The sequence below is a fragment of the Engystomops pustulosus genome, chromosome 1 (genome assembly GCF_040894005.1).
Source record: "Engystomops pustulosus chromosome 1, aEngPut4.maternal, whole genome shotgun sequence".
In the NCBI taxonomy this organism is placed as follows: Eukaryota; Metazoa; Chordata; class Amphibia; order Anura; family Leptodactylidae; genus Engystomops; species Engystomops pustulosus.
Genome location: NC_092411.1, coordinates 417,745 through 444,315, shown reverse-complemented (window position 1 = coordinate 444,315; position 26,571 = coordinate 417,745). Strand labels below are relative to the sequence as shown.

The 26,571-nt window shown below is 46.1% G+C and overlaps 2 protein-coding genes across 3 annotated transcripts in view; both read left to right on the top strand.

Annotated features, from left to right (window-relative positions):
- Positions 1-26,571, top strand: part of LOC140114503 (uncharacterized) — a 95,757-nt gene extending 69,186 nt beyond the window's left edge. Inside the window, exon 7 of the mRNA XM_072132712.1 lies at positions 22,563-26,571. Coding sequence (XP_071988813.1) covers positions 22,563-23,857 — 1,295 coding nt within the window. The 3' untranslated portion in view covers positions 23,858-26,571. The remainder of the gene's footprint in view (positions 1-22,562) is intronic.
- On the top strand, positions 1,659-22,587 carry LOC140114477 (gastrula zinc finger protein XlCGF66.1-like). 2 transcript variants are annotated; one of them, XM_072132711.1, is made up of 6 exons: positions 1,659-1,822; positions 13,416-13,557; positions 16,256-16,414; positions 16,493-16,601; positions 16,687-16,748; positions 22,416-22,587. In XM_072132711.1, exons 2-6 carry the CDS (start codon positions 13,480-13,482, stop codon positions 22,434-22,436), a joined length of 429 nt encoding a protein of 142 aa, XP_071988812.1. In that variant the 5' UTR covers positions 1,659-1,822; positions 13,416-13,479; the 3' UTR covers positions 22,437-22,587. The 2 variants fall into 2 exon arrangements, with proteins under 2 accessions (XP_071988812.1, XP_071988811.1); XM_072132710.1 differs by lacking the exon at positions 22,416-22,587 and having other exon boundaries at positions 1,662-1,822; positions 16,687-17,087.

Here is a 26,571-nt window from a genome sequence, read left to right as displayed (position 1 = left end):
ACTGTGACAAAGTCTCACACGTTCTATGAGTCTCTGGTGCCATGACCTCTCCTGACTGATCATACGCACATTTACGCTTCTCATAGTTTTACCTTTATAACATTTGTTACATGTACAATAAAATGACATAAATGACATAAATGACATAAATGACGTAGCCCGCTCTGCGTGTGATACGTTTTCTTACTGTTGTGTTCTTGCAGATTCTTAGTTTCCATGAATTTGTTGCAGTGATTGATTTAAAGACAAATACATTTTTGCAGAGAAAATTCCGCACAGAAATTAAATTCAAATTTACAAAAGATGTGGGTGATGTTTTCTCGGTTTGGAGAGGCTCAGACCCACAGTTTGAGGAAATGGTAAAATATTTGAACACCATAAATGAAATGAATATGATTTTACTTTTAACATAGGAGGAGAGAAGCCGGAGTGTCTAGATGTGATAGTAGAAACATCAATAGCTAAAAATGCTTTACTACACTCCCGCAGCCATCACCCCAATATACAGAGCAAGCACCACCCACAGCCATCACCCCAATATACAGAGCAAGCACCACCCACAGCCATCGCCCCAATATACAGAGCAAGCACCACCCACAGCCATCGCCCCAATATACAGAGCAAGCACCACCCACAGCCATCGCCCCAATATACAGAGCAAGCACCACCCACAGCCATCGCCCCAATATACAGAGCAAGCACCACCCACAGCCATCGCCCCAATATACAGAGCAAGCACCACCCACAGCCATCGCCCCAATATACAGAGCAAGCACCACCCACAGCCATCGCCCCAATATACAGAGCAAGCACCACCCACAGCCATCGCCCCAATATACAGAGCAAGCACCACCCACAGCCATCGCCCCAATATACAGAGCAAGCACCACCCACAGTCATCGCCCCAATATACAGAGCAAGCACCACGCACAGCCATCGCCCCAATATACAGAGCAAGCACCACGCACAGCCATCGCCCCAATATACAGAGCAAGCACCACCCGCAGCCATCACCCCAATATACAGAGCAAGCACCACCCGCAGCCATCGCCCCAATATACAGAGCAAGCACCACCCACAGCCATCACCCCAATATACAGAGCAAGCACCACCCACAGCCATCACCCCAATATACAGAGCAAGCACCACCCACAGCCATCACCCCAATATACAGAGCAAGCACCACCCACAGCCAATAGGGCAGACTCCTACCTATCAACAGCACAACACATTGGGACACATTTACTCACCCGTCCGGAGGAGTTCCCCAAAGTGCAGTACACACATCTGCTGCGATTCACCAACATGGGGAATGTTAGTTATCAAGTTTTTTTGCGGTTATGACTACGTATGGAATCATTTATATAATAATTATAATTATTTATTTGTATGATTTTACTAACTTTTCACCAAATAACTGTTTTTTTCATAAATAACATACCACCAAAATGTTTCAACTAACATGAAGTAAAAAGGGTCACGAGAGATTTCAAAATCACTTGGATATGTAAAAGCTTCTAAAGTTATAACCACTTATAGTCACACAGTAATATGGAAAAATGGGCCGCGCCAGGAAGGTGAGAAGTGGCTTCAGCAGGAAGGGGTTAAATGTCAAAGTCTCCGTAAGCAGAAATCTTAGTTCCTGACCGTAACATTGCACATGTTACACGCACATTACACAGAACACAACCAGCACAGGGCAGTCCTGCTTACATCTGGTCATGTGACTCCCTGACTCCTCCCTCACACATGGCTGATCACATGACAGTGACATCATCGCAGGTCCTGGAAGCTGATGGGAGAAGCTGCAGCACAGGAGGAGGTGAGAGAAGTCACTATTATATATTCTGTGGTATATACGGTATAATTCATCACGTTATTCTACAGGTTGTCATGGTTACTGCGATACCAAATAATTAGTGTCTGTTACTGTGCAGTATCTTGCTGACGCGGTGGTGACATGTGCATGGGGGGTTATTATTATAAATAATGTGTGATAGAAAAAACAAACAGGCGGGGCTTAGCAGAGGGGGTGTGGTCATCTACATTGATGGTCAGGGACCCCTGTCACCCATCATCACCCATCACCTACATCATCCGTCACCTACATCATCCGTCACCTACATCATCCATTAATCATCCATCACCTACATCATCCATTAATCATCCATCACCTACATCATCCATTAATCATCCATCACCTACATCATCCATTAATCATCCGTCACCTACATCATCCATTAATCATCCATCACCTACATCATCCATTAATCATCCGTCACCTACATCATCCATTAATCACCCGTCACCTACATCATCCATTAATCACCCGTCACCTACATCATCCATTAATCACCCGTCACCTACATCATCCATTAATCATCCGTCACCTACATCATCCATTAATCATCCGTCACCTACATCATCCATTAATCATCCGTCACCTACATCATCCATTAATCATCCGTCACCTACATCATCCATTAATCACCCGTCACCTACATCATCCATTAATCACCCGTCACCTACATCATCCATTAATCATCCGTCACCTACATCATCCATTAATCATCCGTCACCTACATCATACATTAATCATCCGTCACCTACATCATCCATTAATCACCCGTCACCTACATCATCCATTAATCATCCGTCACCTACATCATCCATTAATCATCCGTCACCTACATCATCCATTAATCATCCGTCACCTACATCATCCATTAATCATCCGTCACCTACATCATCCGTCACCTACATCATCCATTAATCATCCATCACCTACATCATCCGTCACCTACATCATCCATTAATCATCCATCACCTACATCATCCATTAATCATCCGTCACCTACATCATCCATTAATCATCCGTCACCTACATCATCCATTAATCATCCATCACCTACATCATCCATTAATCATCCGTCACCTACATCATCCATTAATCATCCATCACCTACATCATCCGTCACCTACATCATCCATTAATCACCCGTCACCTACATCATCCATTAATCATCCATCACCTACATCATCCATTAATCATCCATCACCTACATCATCCGTCACCTACATCATCCATTAATCATCCATCACCAAATCATCCATTAATCATCCGTCACCTACATCATCCATTAATCATCCATCACCTACATCATCCATTAATCATCCATCACCTACATCATCCATTAATCATCCGTCACCTACATCATCCATTAATCATCCGTCACCTACATCATCCATTAATCATCCATCACCTACATCATCCATTAATCATCCATCACCTACATCATCCATTAATCATCCATCACCTACATCATCCGTCACCTACATCATCCATTAATCATCCATCACCTACATCATCCGTCACCTACATCATCCATTAATCATCCATCACCTACATCATCCGTCACCTACATCATCCATTAATCATCCATCACCTACATCATCCATTAATCATCCGTCACCTACATCATCCATTAATCATCCGTCACCTACATCATCCGTCACCTACATCATCCATTAATCATCCATCACCTACATCATCCATTAATCATCCATCACCTACATCATCCATTAATCATCCATCACCTACATCATCCGTCACCTACATCATCCATTAATCATCCATCACCAAATCATCCATTAATCATCCGTCACCTACATCATCCATTAATCATCCATCACCTACATCATCCATTAATCATCCATCACCTACATCATCCGTCACCTACATCATCCATTAATCATCCATCACCTACATCATCCGTCACCTACATCATCCATTAATCATCCATCACCTACATCATCCGTCACCTACATCATCCATTAATCATCCATCACCTACATCATCCATTAATCATCCATCACCTACATCATCCGTCACCTACATCATCCATTAATCATCCGTCACCTACATCATCCATTAATCATCCATCACCAAATCATCCATTAATCATCCGTCACCTACATCATCCATTAATCATCCATCACCTACATCATCCATTAATCATCCGTCACCTACATCATCCATCACCTACATCATCCATTAATCATCCGTCACCTACATCATCCATCACCTACATCATCCATTAATCATCCATCACCTACATCATCCATTAATCATCCGTCACCTACATCATCCATTAATCATCCATCACCTACATCATCCATTAATCATCCGTCACCTACATCATCCGTCACCTACATCATCCATTAATCATCCATCACCTACATCATCCATTAATCATCCATCACCTACATCATCCATTAATCATCTGTCACCTACATCATCCATCACCTACATCATCCATTAATCATCCATCACCTACATCATCCATTAATCATCCGTCACCTACATCATCCATTAATCATCCATCACCTACATCATCCATTAATCATCCATCACCTACATCATCCATTAATCATCCATCACCAAATCATCCATTAATCATCCGTCACCTACATCATCCATTAATCATCCGTCACCTACATCATCCATTAATCATCCGTCACCTACATCATCCATTAATCATCCGTCACCTACATCATCCATTAATCATCCGTCACCTACATCATCCATTAATCATCCGTCACCTACATCATCCATTAATCATCCGTCACCTACATCATCCATTAATCATCCGTCACCTACATCATCCATTAATCATCCGTCACCTACATCATCCATTAATCATCCGTCACCTACATCATCCATTAATCATCCGTCACCTACATCATCCATTAATCATCCGTCACCTACATCATACATTAATCATCCATCACCTACATCATCCGTCACCTACATCATCCATTAATCATCCATCACCAAATCATCCATTAATCATCCGTCACCTACATCATCCGTCACCTACATCATCCATCACCTACATCATCCATTAATCACCCGTCACCTACATCATCCATTAATCATCCATCACCTACATCATCCATTAATCATCTGTCACCTACATCATCCATCACCTACATCATCCGTCACCTACATCATCCATTAATCATCCATCACCAAATCATCCATTAATCATCCGTCACCTACATCATCCATTAATCATCCGTCACCTACATCATACATTAATCATGCATCACCTACATCATCCATTAATCATCCGTCACCTACATCATCCATTAATCATCCGTCACCTACATCATCCATTAATCATCCATCACCTACATCATCCGTCACCTACATCATCCATTAATCACCCGTCACCTACATCATCCATTAATCATCCATCACCTACATCATCCGTCACCTACATCATCCATTAATCATCCATCACCTACATCATCCATTAATCATCCATCACCTACATCATCCGTCACCTACATCATCCATTAATCATCCATCACCAAATCATCCATTAATCATCCGTCACCTACATCATCCATTAATCATCCATCACCTACATCATCCATTAATCATCCATCACCTACATCATCCATTAATCATCCGTCACCTACATCATCCATTAATCATCCGTCACCTACATCATCCATTAATCATCCATCACCTACATCATCCATTAATCATCCATCACCTACATCATCCATTAATCATCCGTCACCTACATCATCCATTAATCATCCATCACCTACATCATCCGTCACCTACATCATCCATTAATCATCCATCACCTACATCATCCATCACCTACATCATCCATCACCTACATCATCCATTAATCATCCATCACCTACATCATCCGTCACCTACATCATCCATTAATCATCCATCACCTACATCATCCGTCACCTACATCATCCATTAATCATCCATCACCTACATCATCCATTAATCATCCGTCACCTACATCATCCATTAATCATCCGTCACCTACATCATCCGTCACCTACATCATCCATTAATCATCCATCACCTACATCATCCATTAATCATCCATCACCTACATCATCCATTAATCATCCATCACCTACATCATCCGTCACCTACATCATCCATTAATCATCCATCACCAAATCATCCATTAATCATCCGTCACCTACATCATCCATTAATCATCCATCACCTACATCATCCATTAATCATCCATCACCTACATCATCCGTCACCTACATCATCCATTAATCATCCATCACCTACATCATCCGTCACCTACATCATCCATTAATCATCCATCACCTACATCATCCGTCACCTACATCATCCATTAATCATCCATCACCTACATCATCCATTAATCATCCATCACCTACATCATCCGTCACCTACATCATCCATTAATCATCCGTCACCTACATCATCCATTAATCATCCGTCACCTACATCATCCATTAATCATCCATCACCAAATCATCCATTAATCATCCGTCACCTACATCATCCATTAATCATCCATCACCTACATCATCCATTAATCATCCATCACCTACATCATCCGTCACCTACATCATCCATTAATCATCCATCACCTACATCATCCGTCACCTACATCATCCATTAATCATCCATCACCTACATCATCCGTCACCTACATCATCCATTAATCATCCATCACCTACATCATCCATTAATCATCCATCACCTACATCATCCGTCACCTACATCATCCATTAATCATCCGTCACCTACATCATCCATTAATCATCCGTCACCTACATCATCCATTAATCATCCATCACCAAATCATCCATTAATCATCCGTCACCTACATCATCCATTAATCATCCATCACCTACATCATCCATTAATCATCCGTCACCTACATCATCCATCACCTACATCATCCATTAATCATCCATCACCTACATCATCCATTAATCATCCGTCACCTACATCATCCATTAATCATCCATCACCTACATCATCCATTAATCATCCGTCACCTACATCATCCGTCACCTACATCATCCATTAATCATCCATCACCTACATCATCCATTAATCATCCATCACCTACATCATCCATTAATCATCCATCACCAAATCATCCATTAATCATCCGTCACCTACATCATCCATTAATCATCCGTCACCTACATCATCCATTAATCATCCGTCACCTACATCATCCATTAATCATCCGTCACCTACATCATCCATTAATCATCCGTCACCTACATCATCCATTAATCATCCGTCACCTACATCATCCATTAATCATCCGTCACCTACATCATCCATTAATCATCCGTCACCTACATCATCCATTAATCATCCGTCACCTACATCATCCATTAATCATCCGTCACCTACATCATCCATTAATCATCCGTCACCTACATCATCCATTAATCATCCGTCACCTACATCATCCATTAATCATCCGTCACCTACATCATCCATTAATCATCCGTCACCTACATCATCCATTAATCATCCGTCACCTACATCATCCATTAATCATCCGTCACCTACATCATACATTAATCATCCGTCACCTACATCATCCGTCACCTACATCATCCATTAATCATCCATCACCAAATCATCCATTAATCATCCGTCACCTACATCATCCGTCACCTACATCATCCATCACCTACATCATCCATTAATCACCCGTCACCTACATCATCCATTAATCATCCATCACCTACATCATCCATTAATCATCTGTCACCTACATCATCCATCACCTACATCATCCATCACCTACATCATCCGTCACCTACATCATCCATTAATCATCCATCACCAAATCATCCATTAATCATCCGTCACCTACATCATCCATTAATCATCCGTCACCTACATCATACATTAATCATCCATCACCTACATCATCCATTAATCATCCATCACCTACATCATCCGTCACCTACATCATCCATTAATCATCCATCACCTACATCATCCGTCACCTACATCATCCATTAATCATCCGTCACCTACATCATCCATTAATCATCCATCACCTACATCATCCGTCACCTACATCATCCATTAATCACCCGTCACCTACATCATCCATTAATCATCCATCACCTACATCATCCGTCACCTACATCATCCATTAATCATCCATCACCTACATCATCCATTAATCATCCGTCACCTACATCACTCAAGAAGCAAAAAAAAGGATTGCACCAAAAATAGACCAACGTGCATAAAGCAATAGGTACAAAAAATCTAAACAACATGTATCAATGTTTATTTAAGTATAAAGACAGACACAAAGAAGACATACATTAAAAAGATATATTTTACAGAGAAATTCATACGTGGTGGCCCTGGTATGGGTCAACCTCCAACACACCCCTATCCAGACAATGGTTAATGTCTATATGTCTACCTCAGTATTGCACATAATCCACAATAGTATCATCTGAAAATGCAATTGCAATAAGCCCAAACTGCACAGTCCGTTGTTACGCTCCATGAGCGATGTGTGTTCTAAGCAGGCTGCTGATTGGTAGGAATTGGTGTGTGGTTTTTGAGGATACATTCAGCTGACTGTTGGCTCGCAGGATTTGGTGTTTTTTGAGGATAGCTTTACACCTCTCCCCTGGCATGTACTTGTACATATTCACAGGGTGGTGGCTTGGACAATCCTTCCCTCCATCCATACCTCTTCTGATCATCTGTATTAGGGGGTTTGGGTAGATGTTTAATATGGTATATATACCGTGGCTTTATTACTTGCTTGTCCATCAATGATCATTACTGATCCTGCTTTTATTTATTTATTTACATTCTTTCGCCATTGCGTACTCTCATTTTATATAGCATGTCTATCGCCGCTCCTAATTTGATCAAGACCGCCGTTTTCAATATTATTCACATTCAGATCAACTACAGGCGGTCCCCTACTTAAGAACACCTGACTTACATATGACCCCTAGTTACAAACGGACCTCTGGATGTTGGTAATTCCTGTACTTTAGCCTTAGGATACAATTATCAGGCGTCTGTAATGAAGCTTTAGTGTTAATCCTGGTTCTAATGACAATCCAACATTTTTAAAATCCAATTGTTACAGAGACCGAAAAAAATTTGGCTGTGGTTACAATGATAAAATATACAGTTCCGACTTACATACAAATTCAACTTAAGAACAAACCTACAGAACCCATCTTGTATGTAACCCGGGGACTGCCCGTATATCTTTTTCTTTGAATGACGGCAATGTGATACCATTCATATTCTATTGTTTTTAGGTCGCCGCTTACTGTATCACTTGTACCTGGAAGATCACACTATCGAGCCAGGTTGGCGTCAATCCGTTACCTAGCTACTCGCTATCAGTACCCCGGCCGGGGAGCGCATGCGCAGTAATTCGCCGCTATAGTTATCGGTTAGTTACTTCCGGTCTAGCGCATATAACAACTTCCGGTCTAGCGCTGTCATGCCGACACAGCGGCATTCTGATTGGTTACACACATGCCTCGGAGACACATTTAAGGTGGGTGCCTTCACTTACTGGGCTACTTACCGCTGACGACGATACGCGTGGGGAGCCGGTCACCGCCTATCTACCTCTACCTGTATGCCAGTGCTTTTTAGCATGTGATTGAGACTTCCACGTGGACACATGCAGTGGGTAAGATCTTGACTCTAGCAGTGATAGTTTACAGCTCTTCACCAGCACTTTACAGCTCTTCACCAGCACTTTACAGCTCTTCACCAGCACTTTACAGCTCTTCACCAGCACTTTATTGTCAGCACTTAGCACTTCCCATGTTTGGCTGAGCTTTTGATGGAAGCATTGGTATTGTTTACAGCTATTTTTCCACTGCTGACACCGCTGCGGACTGTGCAGTTTGGGCTTATTGCAATTGCATTTTAATTTTCAGATGATACTATTGTGGATTATGTGCAATACTGAGGTAGATATATAGACATTAACCATTGTCTGGATAGGGGTGTGTTGGTGGTTGACCCATACCAGGGCCACCACGTATGAATTTCTCTGTAAAATATATCTTTTTAATGTATGTCTTCTTTGTGTCTGTCTTTATACTTAAATAAACATTGATACATGCTGTTTAGATTTTTTGTACCTATTGCTTTATGCACGTTGGTCTATTTTTGGTGCAATCCTTTTTTTGCTTCTTGAGACATATTCATGGTATATTGCACTAGACCTGTCTTACATGTTGTGGCTGTGCAAACTGCTTCCTCCCAATAGTACCATCACCTACATCACCCATCATCCATCACCTACATCACCCATCATCCATCACCTACATCACCCATCATCCATGTGGAAAACGGCACAACCATCATTTATCAGGACAAGGGAGTTGGAAACCATTTCCAATGGCTAAATGACTTGAGCGCCATCATTCCCTCTGCAACATCCTGGAGGCGGATACATTACTGCACATAAAGAGAAGGATTTGCGTACACATTGGGGGCTGTTTCCATACGTTGCTATAGGTCATGTGACGTAGCTGCGGGCAGTATCGGAGTATTAGCCCCATGTGACGTAGCTGCGGGCAGTATCAGGGAGTATTAGCCCCATGTGACGTAGCTGCGGGCAGTATCAGGGAGTATTAGCCCCATGTGACGTAGCTGCGGGCAGTATCAGGGAGTATTAGCCCCATGTGACGTAGCTGCGGGCAGTATCAGGGAGTATTAGTCCCATGTGACGTAGCTGCGGGCAGTATCAGGGAGTATTAGTCCCATGTGACGTAGCTGCGGGCAGTATCAGGGAGTATTAGTCCCATGTGACGTAGCTGCGGGCAGTATCGGAGTATTAGTCCCATGTGACGTAGCTGCGGGCAGTATCAGGGAGTGTTAGTCCCATGTGACGTAGCTGCGGGCAGTATCAGGGAGTATTAGTCCCATGTGATGTAGCTGCGGGCAGTATCGGAGTATTAGTCCCATGTGACGTAGCTGCGGGCAGTATCAGGGAGTATTAGTCCCATGTGACGTAGCTGCGGGCAGTATCGGAGTATTAGTCCCATGTGACGTAGCTGCGGGCAGTATCGGAGTATTAGCCCCATGTGACGTAGCTGCGGGCAGTATCGGAGTATTAGCCCCATGTGACGTAGCTGCGGGCAGTATCGGAGTATTAGCCCCCTGTGACGTAGCTGCGGGCAGTATCGGAGTATTAGCCCCATGTGACGTAGCTGCGGGCAGTATCGGAGTATTAGCCCCATGTGACGTAGCTGCGGGCAGTATCGGAGTATTAGCCCCATGTGACGTTTCTGCGGGCAGTATCGGAGTGTTAGCCCCATGTGACGTAGCTGCGGGCAGTATCGGAGTATTAGCCCCATGTGACGTAGCTGCGGGCAGTATCGGAGTATTAGCCCCATGTGACGTAGCTGCGGGCACTATCGGAGTATTAGCCCCATGTGACGTAGCTGCGGGCAGTATCCGAGTATTAGGCCCATGTGACGTAGCTGCGGGCAGTATCGGAGTATTAGCCCCCTGTGACGTAGCTGCGGGCAGTATCCGAGTATTAGCCCCATGTGACGTAGCTGCGGGCACTATCGGAGTATTAGCCCCATGTGACGTAGCTGCGGGCAGTATCGGAGTATTAGCCCCATGTGACGTAGCTGCGGGCAGTATCAGGGAGTATTAGTCCCATGTGACGTAGCTGCGGGCAGTATCGGAGTATTAGTCCCATGTGACGTAGCTGCGGGCAGTATCAGGGAGTGTTAGTCCCATGTGACGTAGCTGCGGGCAGTATCAGGGAGTGTTAGTCCCATGTGACGTAGCTGCGGGCAGTATCAGGGAGTATTAGTCCCATGTGACGTAGCTGCGGGCAGTATCAGGGAGTATTAGTCCCATGTGACGTAGCTGCGGGCAGTATCGGAGTATTAGTCCCATGTGACGTAGCTGCGGGCAGTATCGGAGTATTAGTCCCATGTGACGTAGCTGCGGGCAGTATCGGAGTATTAGCCCCATGTGACGTAGCTGCGGGCAGTATCGGAGTATTAGCCCCCTGTGACATAGCTGCGGGCAGTATCCGAGTATTAGTCCCATGTGACGTAGCTGCGGGCAGTATCCGAGTATTAGCCCCCTGTGACGTAGCTGCGGGCAGTATCGGAGTATTAGCCCCATGTGACGTTTCTGCGGGCAGAATCAGAGTATTAGCCCCATGTGACGTAGCTGCGGGCAGTATCGGCGTATTAGCCCCATGTGACGTAGCTGCGGGCAGTATCGGAGTATTAGCCCCCTGTGACGTAGCTGCGGGCAGTATCGGAGTATTAGCCCCATGTGACGTAGCTGCGGGCAGTATCGGAGTATTAGTCCCATGTCATGTAGCTGCAGGCAGTATCGGAGTGTTAGCCCCATGTGACGTAGCTGCGGGCAGTATCGGAGTATTAGCCCCATGTGACGTAGCTGCGGGCAGTATCGGAGTATTAGCCCCATGTCATATATCTGCTGGCAATATCGGAGTATTAGTCCCATGTGACGTAGCTGCGGGCAATATCGGAGTATTGGTCCCATGTGACGTAGCCGCGGGCAGTATCGGAGTATTAGTCCCATGTGACGTAGCCGCGGGCAGTATCGGAGTATTAGCCCCATGTGACGTAGCCGCGGGCAGTATCGGAGTAGTAGCCCCATGTGACGTAGCCGCGGGCAGTATCGGAGTAGTAGCCCCATGTGGGGAACAGAAAACCTAGTGGTCACTGATTAAGTGTTTGTTGGATGTCGGGTTTAGTCCCTCATTGGGGCACAATTACTAAGGCCCTTACACCACTATATACTACAGGGGGCTGGCAGGCTATATATTACACTGGGCTGGCAGGCTGTATACTACTGGGGCCTGGCTGGCTTTATTCTATATGGGGGCTGGTGCTTTATACCGCTGGGGGCTGGCTGTATACTACATGGGGGCTGGCTGTATACTACATGGGGGCTGGCAGACTGTATACTACATGGGGGCTGGCAGACTGTATACTACATGGGGGCTGGCTGGCTGTATACTACATGGGGGCTTGCTGTATACTACTGGGGACTGGTGGCTATATACTAAAGGGGGCTGGTGGCTGTATACTGCATGGGGGCAGGCTGGCTGTATACTACAGGGGGCTGGCTATAAACTACAAGGGGCAGGTCACACACTACAGGGGGCTGGCAGGCTATACACTACTGGGGACTGGCAGGCTATATACTACTGGAGGCAGGCTATATACTACTGGGGGCTGGTTATATAATACTGGGGCTGGCTGGATATATACTACTGGGGGCTGGCTGGCTGTATACTATAGGGAGCAGGCTGGCTGTATACTACAGGGGGCTGGCTGGCTGTATACTACTGGGGGCTGGCTGGCTGTATACTACTGGGGGCTGGCTGGCTGTATACTATAGGGAGCAGGCTGGCTGTATACTACAGGGTGCTGGCTATATACTGGGAGGCTGTGACTAATGCATTTCCCATCCTCGGCTTATACTCGAGTCAAAATGTTTTTCCAGTTTTTTGTGTTAAAATTAAGAGTCTCGGCTTATACTCATGTCTTATATTTGGTAGTTTCTTCTATTCAGATTTTTAAAAAGAAGATTTACTTCTGATATTCTCTGAGAGCGGTTTCCTGATGTATAAAGACCGGGACAAGATGGCGGAGAGCGTCCTGCACCTCACCCTAGAGATCCTGTACCGGCTGACAGGAGAGGTGAGAGCCCCCCATATCATGTGGTGGGGGGGGATGGGACATGGATGTGGTGATATTATCCCGGTGTACCCCCATATCATGTTGTGGTGGGGGATGGGACATGGATGTGGTGATATTATCCCGGTGTACCCCCATATCATGTTGTGGTGGGGGATGGGACATGGATGTGGTGATATTATCCCGGTGTACCCCCATATCATGTTGTGGTGGGGGATGGGACATGGATGTGGTGATATTATCCCGGTGTCCCCCCATATCATGTGGTGGTGGGGGATGGGACATGGATGTGGTGATATTATCCCGGTGTCCCCACATATCATGTTGTGGTGGGGGATGGGACATGGATGTGGTGATATTATCCCGGTGTCCCCCCATATCATGTGGTGGTGGGGGATGGGACATGGATGTGGTGATATTATCCCGGTGTCCCCCCATATCATGTTGTGGTGGGGGATGGGACATGGATGTGGTGATATTATCCCGGTGTCCCCCCATATCATGTTGTGGTGGGGGATGGGACATGGATGTGGTGATATTATCCCGGTGTCCCCCCATATCATGTTGTGGTGGGGGATGGGACATGGATGTGGTGATATTATCCCGGTGTCCCCCCATATCATGTTGTGGTGGGGGATGGGACATGGATGTGGTGATATTATCCCGGTGTACCCCCATATCATGTTGTGGTGGGGGATGGGACATGGATGTGGTGATATTATCCCGGTGTCCCCCCATATCATGTTGTGGTGGGGGATGGGACATGGATGTGGTGATATTATCCCGGTGTCCCCACATATCATGTTGTGGTGGGGGATGGGACATGGATGTGGTGATATTATCCCGGTGTCCCCCCATATCATGTTGTGGTGGGGGATGGGACATGGATGTGGTGATATTATCCCGGTGTCCCCCCATATCATGTGGTGGTGGGGGATGGGACATGGATGTGGTGATATTATCCCGGTGTCCCCCCATATCATGTTGTGGTGGGGGATGGGACATGGATGTGGTGATATTATCCCGGTGTCCCCCCATATCATGTTGTGGTGGGGGATGGGACATGGATGTGGTGATATTATCCCGGTGTCCCCCCATATCATGTTGTGGTGGGGGATGGGACATGGATGTGGTGATATTATCCCGGTGTCCCCCCATATCATGTTGTGGTGGGGGATGGGACATGGATGTGGGGATATTATCCCGGTGTCCCCCCATATCATGTTGTGGTGGGGGATGGGACATGGATGTGGTGATATTATCCCGGTGTCCCCACATATCATGTTGTGGTGGGGGATGGGACATGGATGTGGTGATATTATCCCGGTGTCCCCCCATATCATGTTGTGGTGGGGGATGGGACATGGATGTGGTGATATTATCCCGGTGTCCCCCCATATCATGTGGTGGTGGGGGATGGGACATGGATGTGGTGATATTATCCCGGTGTCCCCCCATATCATGTTGTGGTGGGGGATGGGACATGGATGTGGTGATATTATCCCGGTGTCCCCCCATATCATGTTGTGGTGGGGGATGGGACATGGATGTGGTGATATTATCCCGGTGTCCCCCCATATCATGTTGTGGTGGGGGATGGGACATGGATGTGGTGATATTATCCCGGTGTCCCCCCATATCATGTTGTGGTGGGTAGACCTCCTATACTTAGTATAATACTTCTCAGGATGGATAAATTATCTATGTTTTTCCGGCTTAGTGACTGAAATGGTTCAAACAACTTAGATCAAGGGACTAATAATTCTACAATTTTTAGCTTAAAAATAATAAAAATAATATTTCTATCCACTAGTCTGTCCACAGCCCTCAGTGCAGGCTCATCGCTCATAACAAGTTCTGTCAGGAGACTCGGCCTCATCTCTTATCCCTATTTTACCACAGATTGTTCCTCTACCTGTCTGTCTTTTACCTCCAGACCTTGTTCTTATTCTTCCCTCCATCTTTTACCTCAGGATCCTCCTCTGTCTCTTCTCTCTCAGCGTCTCCCTCAGATTTCCCGCTCTTTTCACTTCTATTCTCATTCGCCAGTTATTCCAGAGGGAGGAGTAAAGAGCATGACAACAAGATTGGCAGCTCCCCTAGCTAAGCTTGGTTGTGCTGCGCCCCAATACAATCCACTAACCAGTATACAAAGGTGAAAGCACTGTTCACACAGGTGCAGAGAGGTGATATACACACAGGTGCAGAGAGGAGATGTACACACAGGTGCAGAGAGGTGATATACACACAGGTGCAGAGAGGAGATGTACACACAGGTGCAGAGAGGTGATATACACACAGGTGCAGAGAGATGATATACACACAGGTGCAGAGAGGAGATGTTCACACAGGTGCAGAGAGGAGATGTTCACACAGGTGCAGAGAGGAGATGTACACACAGGCGCAGAGAGGAGATGTACACACAGGTGCAGAGAGGAGATGTACACACAGGTGCAGAGAGGAGATGTACACACAGGTGCAGAGAGGAGATGTACACACAGGTGCAGAGAGGAGATGTACACACAGGTGCAGAGAGGTGATATACACATATACATACACGCATGGGAACATGCAAGGTATAAACATATCTGTTCAGATTAGAATAAGCCGCACTGTATAGACAATCCACCCCCTTACACTTTGGGTAATAGATACTGGACATGGATGTGGTGATATTATCCCGCTGTCTCCCCATAACCAGGATTACACATTAGTGAAGAAGACGTCTAGTGAGCGCTGTCCGGCCCCTGTGTATGAAGAATGGGGGGGACCCCTGCGCCCCATCCCCTGGCCTCACCCCCTGATACATGACCACATCCTAGAACTGACCATGAAGATGACGGAGCTGCTGACTGGAGAGGTGACACTGCTGGGAATGCTGGGACATGATCCAGTAATGGAGGCTCCGGGGGATGACTGTAGCCATTGTGTGTGTCAGGTTCCTATAAGGTGTCAGGATGTGGCCGTCTATTTCTCCATGGAGGAGTGGGAGTATGTAGAAGGACACAAGGAGCGCTACCAGGAGCCGCGGAGCCTTGCATCACCAGGTAATAGACAGGACTATAGACACGTGTCCCCTCTGTATTATCTGTATAGAAGAAGGAATTCAGTCTGTGTATGTGATCCCTACAGTCCCTCCATCCAGGGAGAGAAGATCCCCGGAGAGATGTCCCCGTCCTGCACAGGAGGATCAGGTAGGTGGAGATGTCTCTCCCTATGAGCTGTAGACGGCTGTCACCTCCTGCTCCTCAGTATTAGATGTCTTCTCCTGGAGGATGGAGCATAGACATGACATGTGCTCTGGATCTTCTCCATGTTCCTCAGAGATAAGTAGCGCTGGATTCCCGGCCTCTTCTCCAGCATCTTCTGACTATTAGAATATTTGTTTCTCAGCTTCTGGATGAGGAGAAAGATGTGGACATTATCGGTGCAGCCATAAAAGAAGAGACGTGTGTGAGTGATGAGGAGGAGTGTGAGGAGGACGCCCCGGCACATGTCCCCCCAGGTGAGGAGTGTGAGGAGGACGCCCCGGCACGTGTCCCCCCAGATGAGGAGTGTGAGGAGGACGCCCCGGCACATGTCCCCCCAGGTGAGGAGTGTGAGGAGGACGCCCCGGCACATGTCCCCCCAGGTGAGGAGTGTGAGGAGGACGCCCCGGCACATGTCCCCCCAGGTGAGGAGTGTGAGGAGGACGCCCCGGCACGTGTCCCCCCAGGTGAGGAGTGTGAGGAGGACGCCCCAGCACATGTCCCCCCAGGTGAGGAGTGTGAGGAGGACGCCCCGGCACATGTCCCCCCAGGTGAGGAGTGTGAGGAGGACGCCCCGGCACATGTCCCCCCAGGTGAGAAGTGTGAGGAGGACGCCCCGGCACGTGTCCCCCCAGGTGAGGAGTGTGAGGAGGACGCCCCGGCACATGTCCCCCCAGGTGAGGAGTGTGAGGAGGACGCCCCGACACATGTCCCCCCAGGTGAGGAGTGTGAGGAGGACACCCCGGCACATGTCCCCCCAGGTGAGGAGTGTGAGGAGGACGCCCCGGCACATGTCCCCCCAGGTGAGGAGGATGCCCCAGCACGTGTCCCCCCAGGTGAGGAGTGTGAGGAGGACGCCCCGGCACGTGTCCCCCCAGGTGAGGAGTGTGAGGAGGACGCCCCGGCACGTGTCCCCCCAGGTGAGGAGTGTGAGGAGGACGCACCGGCACATGTCCCCCCAGGTGAGGAGTGTGAGGAGGAGGCCCCGGCACATGTCCCCCCAGGTGAGGAGTGTGAGGAGGACGCCCCGGCACATGTCCCCCCAGGTGAGGAGGACGCCCCGGCACATGTCCCCCCCAGGTGAGGAGTGTGAGGAGGACGCCCCGGCACATGTCCCCCCAGGTGAGGAGTGTGAGGAGGACGTCCCGGCACATGTCCCCCCAGGTGAGGAGTGTGAGGAGGAGGCCCCGGCACATGTCCCCCCAGGTGAGGAGTGTGAGGAGGAGGCCCCGGCACATGTCCCCCCAGGTGAGTGGTCACCACTACATGTAACGCTCTAGTCCTGTCCTCTCTTCCCACTGCTCTAGAATATAATTTGTAGTTGCACTTTGGTCCTAATAAGGATTCTTTCCTTGTGTTGATTCCTGATGTTGTGTGACTACTAGATAGTGGACAGTTTTAGGCTGTGTGTATGTGTCCTCTGTGGAACTGGGCCCTTACGTGGGAATTGTAGTCTGGAAGACAGTTATATACAGGCAGTGCAGTGCCCGGGCCAGGGGTGGCTCCAACGTTATGCTGGGTTCATCAGAAGAAGAGTTGTATGCAGAGATGCTGGTACCTTGGTCATGGGCTGGAGCCTCAGCTTCTTCTTCTGGTGGCTCAGGTAGACTGGCAGAGTCTTCTCCACAAAGCTCTGTTCCCTAATTGCAGACACTAAAGGCTGGGACTATTCTACGGCAGAGTTTCTAAAGTGTAAACAACTTTCCAAACAGCCCCTGTCACTCTAGCGGTCCGGCTGTCGGCTGTCTAGTAAACAACTCTGTTTTGCAGAAGAAAAATAATCTGTACCATGGATGGAAAATTACTAACTTTTCTAAGAGATACAGAAATCAGAAATCTATCTCAGCGTGCATTAACCCTTTCTACTAGTCTATACAGTGCTGAGACCCCCACAGGTCGCGAAAACGAGGGGTCCGTCAGACGCTCTGTCAAACTAATGGAGCAGACGGCCGCGCATCTCTGTTCTGCTCCATCAATCTCTATGTGAGTGCTATTCTCGGCAATTTCAGTCAGTTCCATAGAGATTAATGGAGCAGAACAGAGATGTGCGGCCGTCTGCTCCATTATTCTGACGGAGCCATGAGGGGTCTAACTTTAGTTTGTCGTAAAGCCCACCCAGAGGCCTGTGGTGGGACATTATATACACATAGAGGTCTGTGGTGGGACATTATATACACATAGAGGCCTGTGGTGGGACATTATATACACATAGAGGCCTGTGGTGGGGACATTATATACACATAGAGGTCTGTGGTGGGACATTATATACACATAGAGGCCTGTGGTGGGACATTATATACACATAGAGGCCTGTGGTGGGGACATTATATACACATAGAGGTCTGTGGTGGGGACATTATATACACATAGAGGCCTGTGGTGGGGACATTATATACACATAGAGGCCTGTGGTGGGACATTATATACACATAGAGGCCTGTGGTGGGACATTATATACACATAGAGGTCTGTGGTGGGACATTATATACACATAGAGGTCTGTGGTGGGGACATTATATACACATAGAGGTCTGTGGTGGGGACATTATATACACATAGAGGCCTGTGGTGGGGACATTATATACACATAGAGGTCTGTGGTGGGACATTATATACACATAGAGGCCTGTGGTGGGACATTATATACACATAGAGGTCTGTGGTGGGACATTATATACACATAGAGGCCTGTGGTGGGACATTATATACACATAGAGGTCTGTGGTGGGACATTATATACACATAGAGGTCTGTGGTGGGACATTATATACACATAGAGGTCTGTGGTGGGACATTATATACACATAGAGGTCTGTGGTGGGGACATTATATACACATAGAGGTCTGTGGTGGGGACATTATATACACATAGAGGTCTGTGGTGGGGACATTATATACACATAGAGGTCTGTGGTGGGACATTATATACACATAGAGGTCTGTGGTGGGGACATTATATACACATAGAGGTCTGTGGTGGGACATTATATACACATAGAGGCCTGTGGTGGGACATTATATACACATAGAGGTCTGTGGTGGGACATTATATACACATAGAGGTCTGTGGTGGGGACATTATATACACATAGAGGTCTGTGGTGGGGACATTATATACACATAGAGGCCTGTGGTGGGACATTATATACACATAGAGGTCTGTGGTGGGACATTATATACACATAGAGGCCTGTGGTGGGACATTATATACACATAGAGGCCTGTGGTGGGACATTATATACACATAGAGGTCTGTGGTGGGGACATTATATACACATAGAGGCCTGTGGTGGGACATTATATACACATAGAGGCCTGTGGTAGGACATTATATACACATAGAGGCCTGTGGTGGGACATTATATACACATAGAGGTCTGTGGTGGGACATTATATACACATAGAGGCCTGTGGTGGGGACATTATATACACATAGAGGCCTGTGGTGGGGACATTATATACACATAGAGGCCTGTGGTGGGACATTATATACACATAGAGGCCTGTGGTGGGACATTATATACACATAGAGGTCTGTGGTGGGACATTATATACACATAGAGGTCTGTGGTGGGACATTATATACACATAGAGGCCTGTGGTGGGACATTATATACACATAGAGGTCTGTGGTGGGGACATTATATACACATAGAGGCCTGTGGTGGGGACATTATATACACATAGAGGCCTGTGGTGGGACATTATATACACATAGAGGCCTGTGATGGGGACATTATATATACATAGAGGCCTGTGGTGGGGACATTATATACACATAGAGGTCTGTGGTGGGGACATTATATACACATAGAGGTCTGTGGTGGGGACATTATATACACATAGAGGCCTGTGGTGGGGACATTATATACACATAGAGGTCTGTGGTGGGACATTATATACACATAGAGGCCTGTGATGGGGACATTATATATACATAGAGGCCTGTGGTGGGACATTATATACACATAGAGGTCTGTGGTGGGACATTATATACACATAGAGGCCTGTGGTGGGACATTATATACACATAGAGGCCTGTGGTGGGACATTATATACACATAGAGGTCTGTGGTGGGACATTATATACACATAGAGGCCTGTGGTGGGACATTATATACACATAGAGGTCTGTGGTGGGGACATTATATACACATAGAGGCCTGTGGTGGGGACATTATATACACATAGAGGCCTGTGGTGGGACATTATATACACATAGAGGTCTGTGGTGGGACATTATATACACATAGAGACCTGTGGTGGGACATTATATACACATAGAGACCTGTGGTGGGACATTATATACACATAGAGGTCTGTGGTGGGACATTATATACACATAGAGGTCTGTGGTGGGACATTATATACACATAGAGGCCACTTCTTCACAGAAAGTGTCACTATTTAAAGAAAACCCCGGACATGTGACCGGCAGACTGTCAGCCAATAATTTGCTGTCACTAAGGGTGAGAAGAAGAGAAGCCCCAGGAAATAACAAATCAAATCCTGTTGCCCCCTGGCAGATTTTAGCATGGGTGACAACAACACTAGGTGGGAAAAATTTTCCCGCCAAATTACCTCAGGAGGCATCTAAACATCCCATGAGGAACCACCTGAGGGTCCGGGTTCCAAACACTTTTTGATGGGGGCTTTGTGGTTCTCCAGATAACTTCAGGTTTGGTGGTTGCCAGGAGGAAAGGAGAGGAGGAGATGGAATATTTCTTTAAGTCTTTTATCTTTATATATAATATGATGGAGGTGGCTGTGGCTTTGCTGATTTGGTTGTCAGTTACTCTTGATTTGTAGCCCAATTGAGCTCCAGGAGATGATTTCCAGGTCTTGTCTGACCAGATACAATTGTATTGTGTAGCCTGACTGTATTTGGGGCACATTTACTAAGGGTCCGCGGACCGTGATTCTTTCAGGTTTCCCGAATATTTCCTTTTTGCGCCGAATTGCCCCGGGCTTTTGGCGCATGCGATCAGATTGTGGCGCATCGGTACCGGCTTACATGCGACACAGATCGGGCGGCGTGTCGTCGGACAACCCGACGGATTTGGACAAACCGCGGAATTTATAAAACGAAATTGTGTCGCAAGATCAAGCACTTACATGCCCCAGGAAGAAGAAGGTGAACTCCAGGGACCTGAGCGGGGAGCAACACATGCAGCATATGGGACGCACAACCTTAGTGGGATATCAGTGTCTGACCCTATTAAATCATACAGTATTTGAGGGACCCTGGTTAGCCCTAAAAGCCTCATCCATAGATAGCTACCCCCCCTACTGGACTGTTGTATGTGACTGATTGAATGTGTGTTCCTCCAGTTGGGATACGAGTGTCTTTCTTATATGTATCTTAGTGTGTTGAAGTAATATAGTTTATACGGTTGGAAAAAGACACATGTCCATCAAGTTCAGCAGCGCCTGGGATTCCCGGCCAGGCTCCCATGCTGGTACTTGCCAGGCCTGAAGCTGGCGAGAGCAGCTACGCTCAGCTTCGAAAGGCCGTTGACCTGGTACAATTGACTATATGACTATAATAATCGATCATACTAAAGGTATGTCAAAAAGTACAATCAGTTTTTTCTTTTTTTTTCTTTTTTGCAGATGATTGTAGCAGGAGGTTAGAGGGTGATGAGATGTTATCAGAATTTGTAGAAGATGATGATGGTATCATACAAGATGTACATGAAGAGCTTTTTGATTCATCACGGACTGTCGAACACGATAAAAATCATGAAAATGGACTCGTACATCAGAGAATTCACACAGGGGAGGAGATATTTCCTTGTGCAGAATGTGGGAAATCTTATACTCAGAAATCAGATCTTGTTGAACATCTTGATATCCACACGGGAGAGAAGCCGTTTTCATGTTCCGAATGTGGAAAAAGTTTTACTCAGAAACCATATCTTCTTATACATCAAAAAATCCACACGGGAGAGAAGCCGTTTCCTTGTCCAGAATGTGGGAAAAGTTTTACCCGGAAATCATATCTTCTTATACATCAAAAAATCCACAGGGGGGAGAAGCCGTTTCCCTGTCCAGAATGTGGGAAATGTTTTGCTCAGAAATCACATCTCACACAACATAAAAAAACCCACACGGGAGAGAAGCCGTTTCTATGTCCGGAGTGTGGGAAATGTTTTGCTCAGACATCGCATCTCATAAAGCATAAAATAATCCATACGGGGGAGCGGCCGTTTCCATGTTCAGAATGTGGCAAATGTTTTGGTCAGACGTCACATCTCGCACAGCATAAAAAAATCCACACAGGAGAGAGGCCATTTCCATGTTCAGAATGTGGGAAAAGTTTTCCTATGAAAACAGATCTCGTGAAACATCAGAGAATTCACACAGGAGAGAAGCCCTTCTCATGTGGAGAATGTGGGAAATGTTTTCACCAAAAAGCATCTCTCATCACACACGAAAAGACTCACATGGCTAAAGCATTTTCATGTGCAGAATGCGGGAAGAGTTTTTATCAGAAAAGGCATCTTGATAGACATCAACAAATTCACACAGGAGAGAAGCCACACGGGTGTCCAGAGTGCGGGAAAATATTCACAAGAAAAGAGACTCTAGTTGAACATCGAAAACTTCACGCGGGGGAGAAGAAGCCCTTCTCGTGTACACATTGTGACAAATGCTTCACTTTGAAATCACTGATGGTGAAACATCTTTTAGTTCACACAGGAGAGAAACCGTTCTCCTGTTCTGAATGTGAGAAATGTTTCTCGCGGAAAGATTACCTCACGCACCATCAGAAATCTCACACGGGGGAGAAGCCGTATTCATGTACAGAATGTGGGAAATGTTTCACTGCAAAATCGACTCTTGTGGTCCATCAGAGAAGCCACACGGGAGAGAAGCCATTCTCATGTACAGTGTGTGGAAAGTGCTTTAAGCAAAAGTCAGTCCTGAACGCTCATCATAGAACCCACTCGGGGGAAAAAGCGTTTTCGTGTTCCGATTGTGGCAGATGTTACACCCACAGGTCGGATCTTCTTAAACATCAAAGAACTCACACGGGAATGAAGCAGTTTTGATGTCCAGATTGTGGGAGATGTTACAGCTACAAATCAGATCTTCTTAAACCTCAAAGAACTCACACGGGGCAGTAGATATTTTCATTAATGTGTTTAATTGGCAAATCATAAAAGAAAATAATTTGGTTAAAACAGTTTGATGATCTTTGTGTTATAAGGGCACATGAATGTAGATCGGTGTGAGCAGCAGATTATCCAGATCATTCTCCAGTAGTGGAATAGTAAAAGGGACGTTATTACTGAACAGAACTTCTCAGCACACGGGATAACATGTCTGTCCTGCTGTCAGGAAGGAAAGATGTCCGAGCCGTCTCTTCCTGTCTCAGAGAGTGTTTTTTTTTTTAAACAGCCCAACTTTATTAACATTTACAATATCCCTGGACAAAGGCTCCTACATACAGAAGTAGTAGTTACATACAGTAATGACTATTATTCCAACACTTCCAATCTTCCAACTTGGTTCTTGGCAATGGCTTGGTCATGGCATCAGCTATCATCTTGTCAGGTTCGCAGTAGATAAAGTCAATGGGGCTCACAGACCCTTAGTGAATAAGCCCACTGATACCACGTTCCACTAAATCTTGCAGGTGGTGATGTCTTACATGAATGTGCTTGGTCCTGGTCCTCGAGCCTTTCACTGATGGCGAGTTTAATACATCCTTGGTTGTCTTCATAAATCGTAACAGGTTGAGTTGGAGTTTTACCAAGTTCCTCTAACAGTTGTTTCAATCCGGTTTTCCTCCCGCACTCCAAAACACGCTGGTAGGTAGATTAGATTGTGAGTTCCCCCCCCCCCCCTGTTTGAGCATTTAAAAATGTTAAATAGTGGTGATAAGGAGTAGGGATACTCAACCTAGGCACATATCTGACTGCAGCGATATAAAGCACTAGGATATCCAATCAAATTAGAGCGCAGTCAGGGTTGGGAGTAAAAGGGACCATTTAGCTATATTTCATATAGACAGCTATAAGCGGCGGTGTAGGAGTAAGCTGGTCATACAAACAGTGTCAAAAGTGTGTGAGCTAATCTATAAGCAGAGAATAAATGTATTGTGTGGTTGCTGGGAGAGAGTGGCCAAGCGGAGCCGGTTAATATTCAAGTGGGACACATTGACAGTCCACATCAGACCATCACTAGGTACTAGTTACCAGTGTAAGGCCCCCTGCTTTACCACCAGAGTCTATAACGATCTCCCGAAACAAACGAACAAGTGTAAACACACATCTACGCCCCCATAATTCATACTCCCGCCTCTCTCTATAGTGTGAATTAAAAACCCACTCCCACCACACTAAGTTTTTAACAGTTTTTTGGTTAGTACATATATTTCAAACAATGAATAACACAGACACAGTTCTGGTTTTATTAATATAGGCGGTCCCCTACTTAAGGACACCCGACTTACAGACAACCCATAGTTACAGACGGACCCCTGTGACCTCTGGTGAAGCTCTCTGGATGTTACTATAGCCCCAGGCTGCAATGATCAGCTGTAAGGTGTCTGTAATGAAGATTTATGGATAATCCTTGGTCCAATTACAGCAAAAAAATGTTTAAACTCCAATTGTCACTGGGCCCAAAATTTTTTTGTCTGGATCTACAATTATAAAATATACAGTTTCGACTTACATACAAATTCAACTTAAGAACAAACCTCCGGACCCTATCTTGTACGTAACCTGGGGACTGCCTGTAATGGAAATAAAAGTTAATTTTTATTCATCCTTATTTTTGGTCTACGGAGCTTTTGCTTGCAGAAATGCAATTGGAGTGAATTTATTTACACGTCGGCACAAAGTGTCCATTGTCGCTATGATATCAGGGCGAGTAGTCGTGGCTATGTTGTTTGCTTAGCACCTTATCATCATTCCATCTTCTCCATACTTTTGTAAATAACCTTTTGCAACTAATCTTGCCTTAAAGCTTACACTTTACCATCAGTCATACATGCTATTGCTTTCTTCCCCTGTGGTGGCTTGGTAATCTTCCATGTCTGAAGCTGTTGAAGGGATTCGATCTCTCATGACTGAGTATAATCAGCCTCTTGGTGCTGTAACTAGTGCAGTTCGTCTTTGATATTTCCTTCTGCAAGACTATGACCCTCTCTTGTGATGATGCAGATGTGATCATTAAAAGTAACTCCATTCCCTTCTCTTGTGAGTTTCTTCACTGATAACAAGTTGCTTTCAAGACTTGGAACATAGAGAAGATCCTTTCCTTGTATCTTTCTGGTTTGTGTGGAGGGCACCCCTGACTAGATAAGGAAGGTGCCCTGGGACTGGAGGCTGGGGTGGTTTCCTTGTAATTAGCCTTATTTTGGGCTGCTGGCACTTTAATGTTAAGGGGGCGGGCTTGTATTGGGGCTAACATCTCTCCCCTCTGGCTACCTCACCACGTCCCCCCTAGTTTCCGTGGGGTTTTATAAGCCCCTGTTTCCCTCTCACCTACCTCTTGGCTCCGAAGCGGCCCCCCCTCCCTCCCTGTGTTGTGTTTCTTGTTGTTTTATGTCAATCTATGTGGTTTTTTTTCTTGTTTATCTCTAAAGTCGCAGCTGGTGGAAAGTGGAAGGTGATGGAGAATGCTCGGTTGGCCGACTTGCCAGCTGCCATACAGCGGCCGAGCACGATGAGACCGGATAAAAAATCAAGTGCCTTAAGCGTTTGGCATTGTTTGTGTGGAGGAAATAAAGCTGTGACCTTTATACACCCAGCAA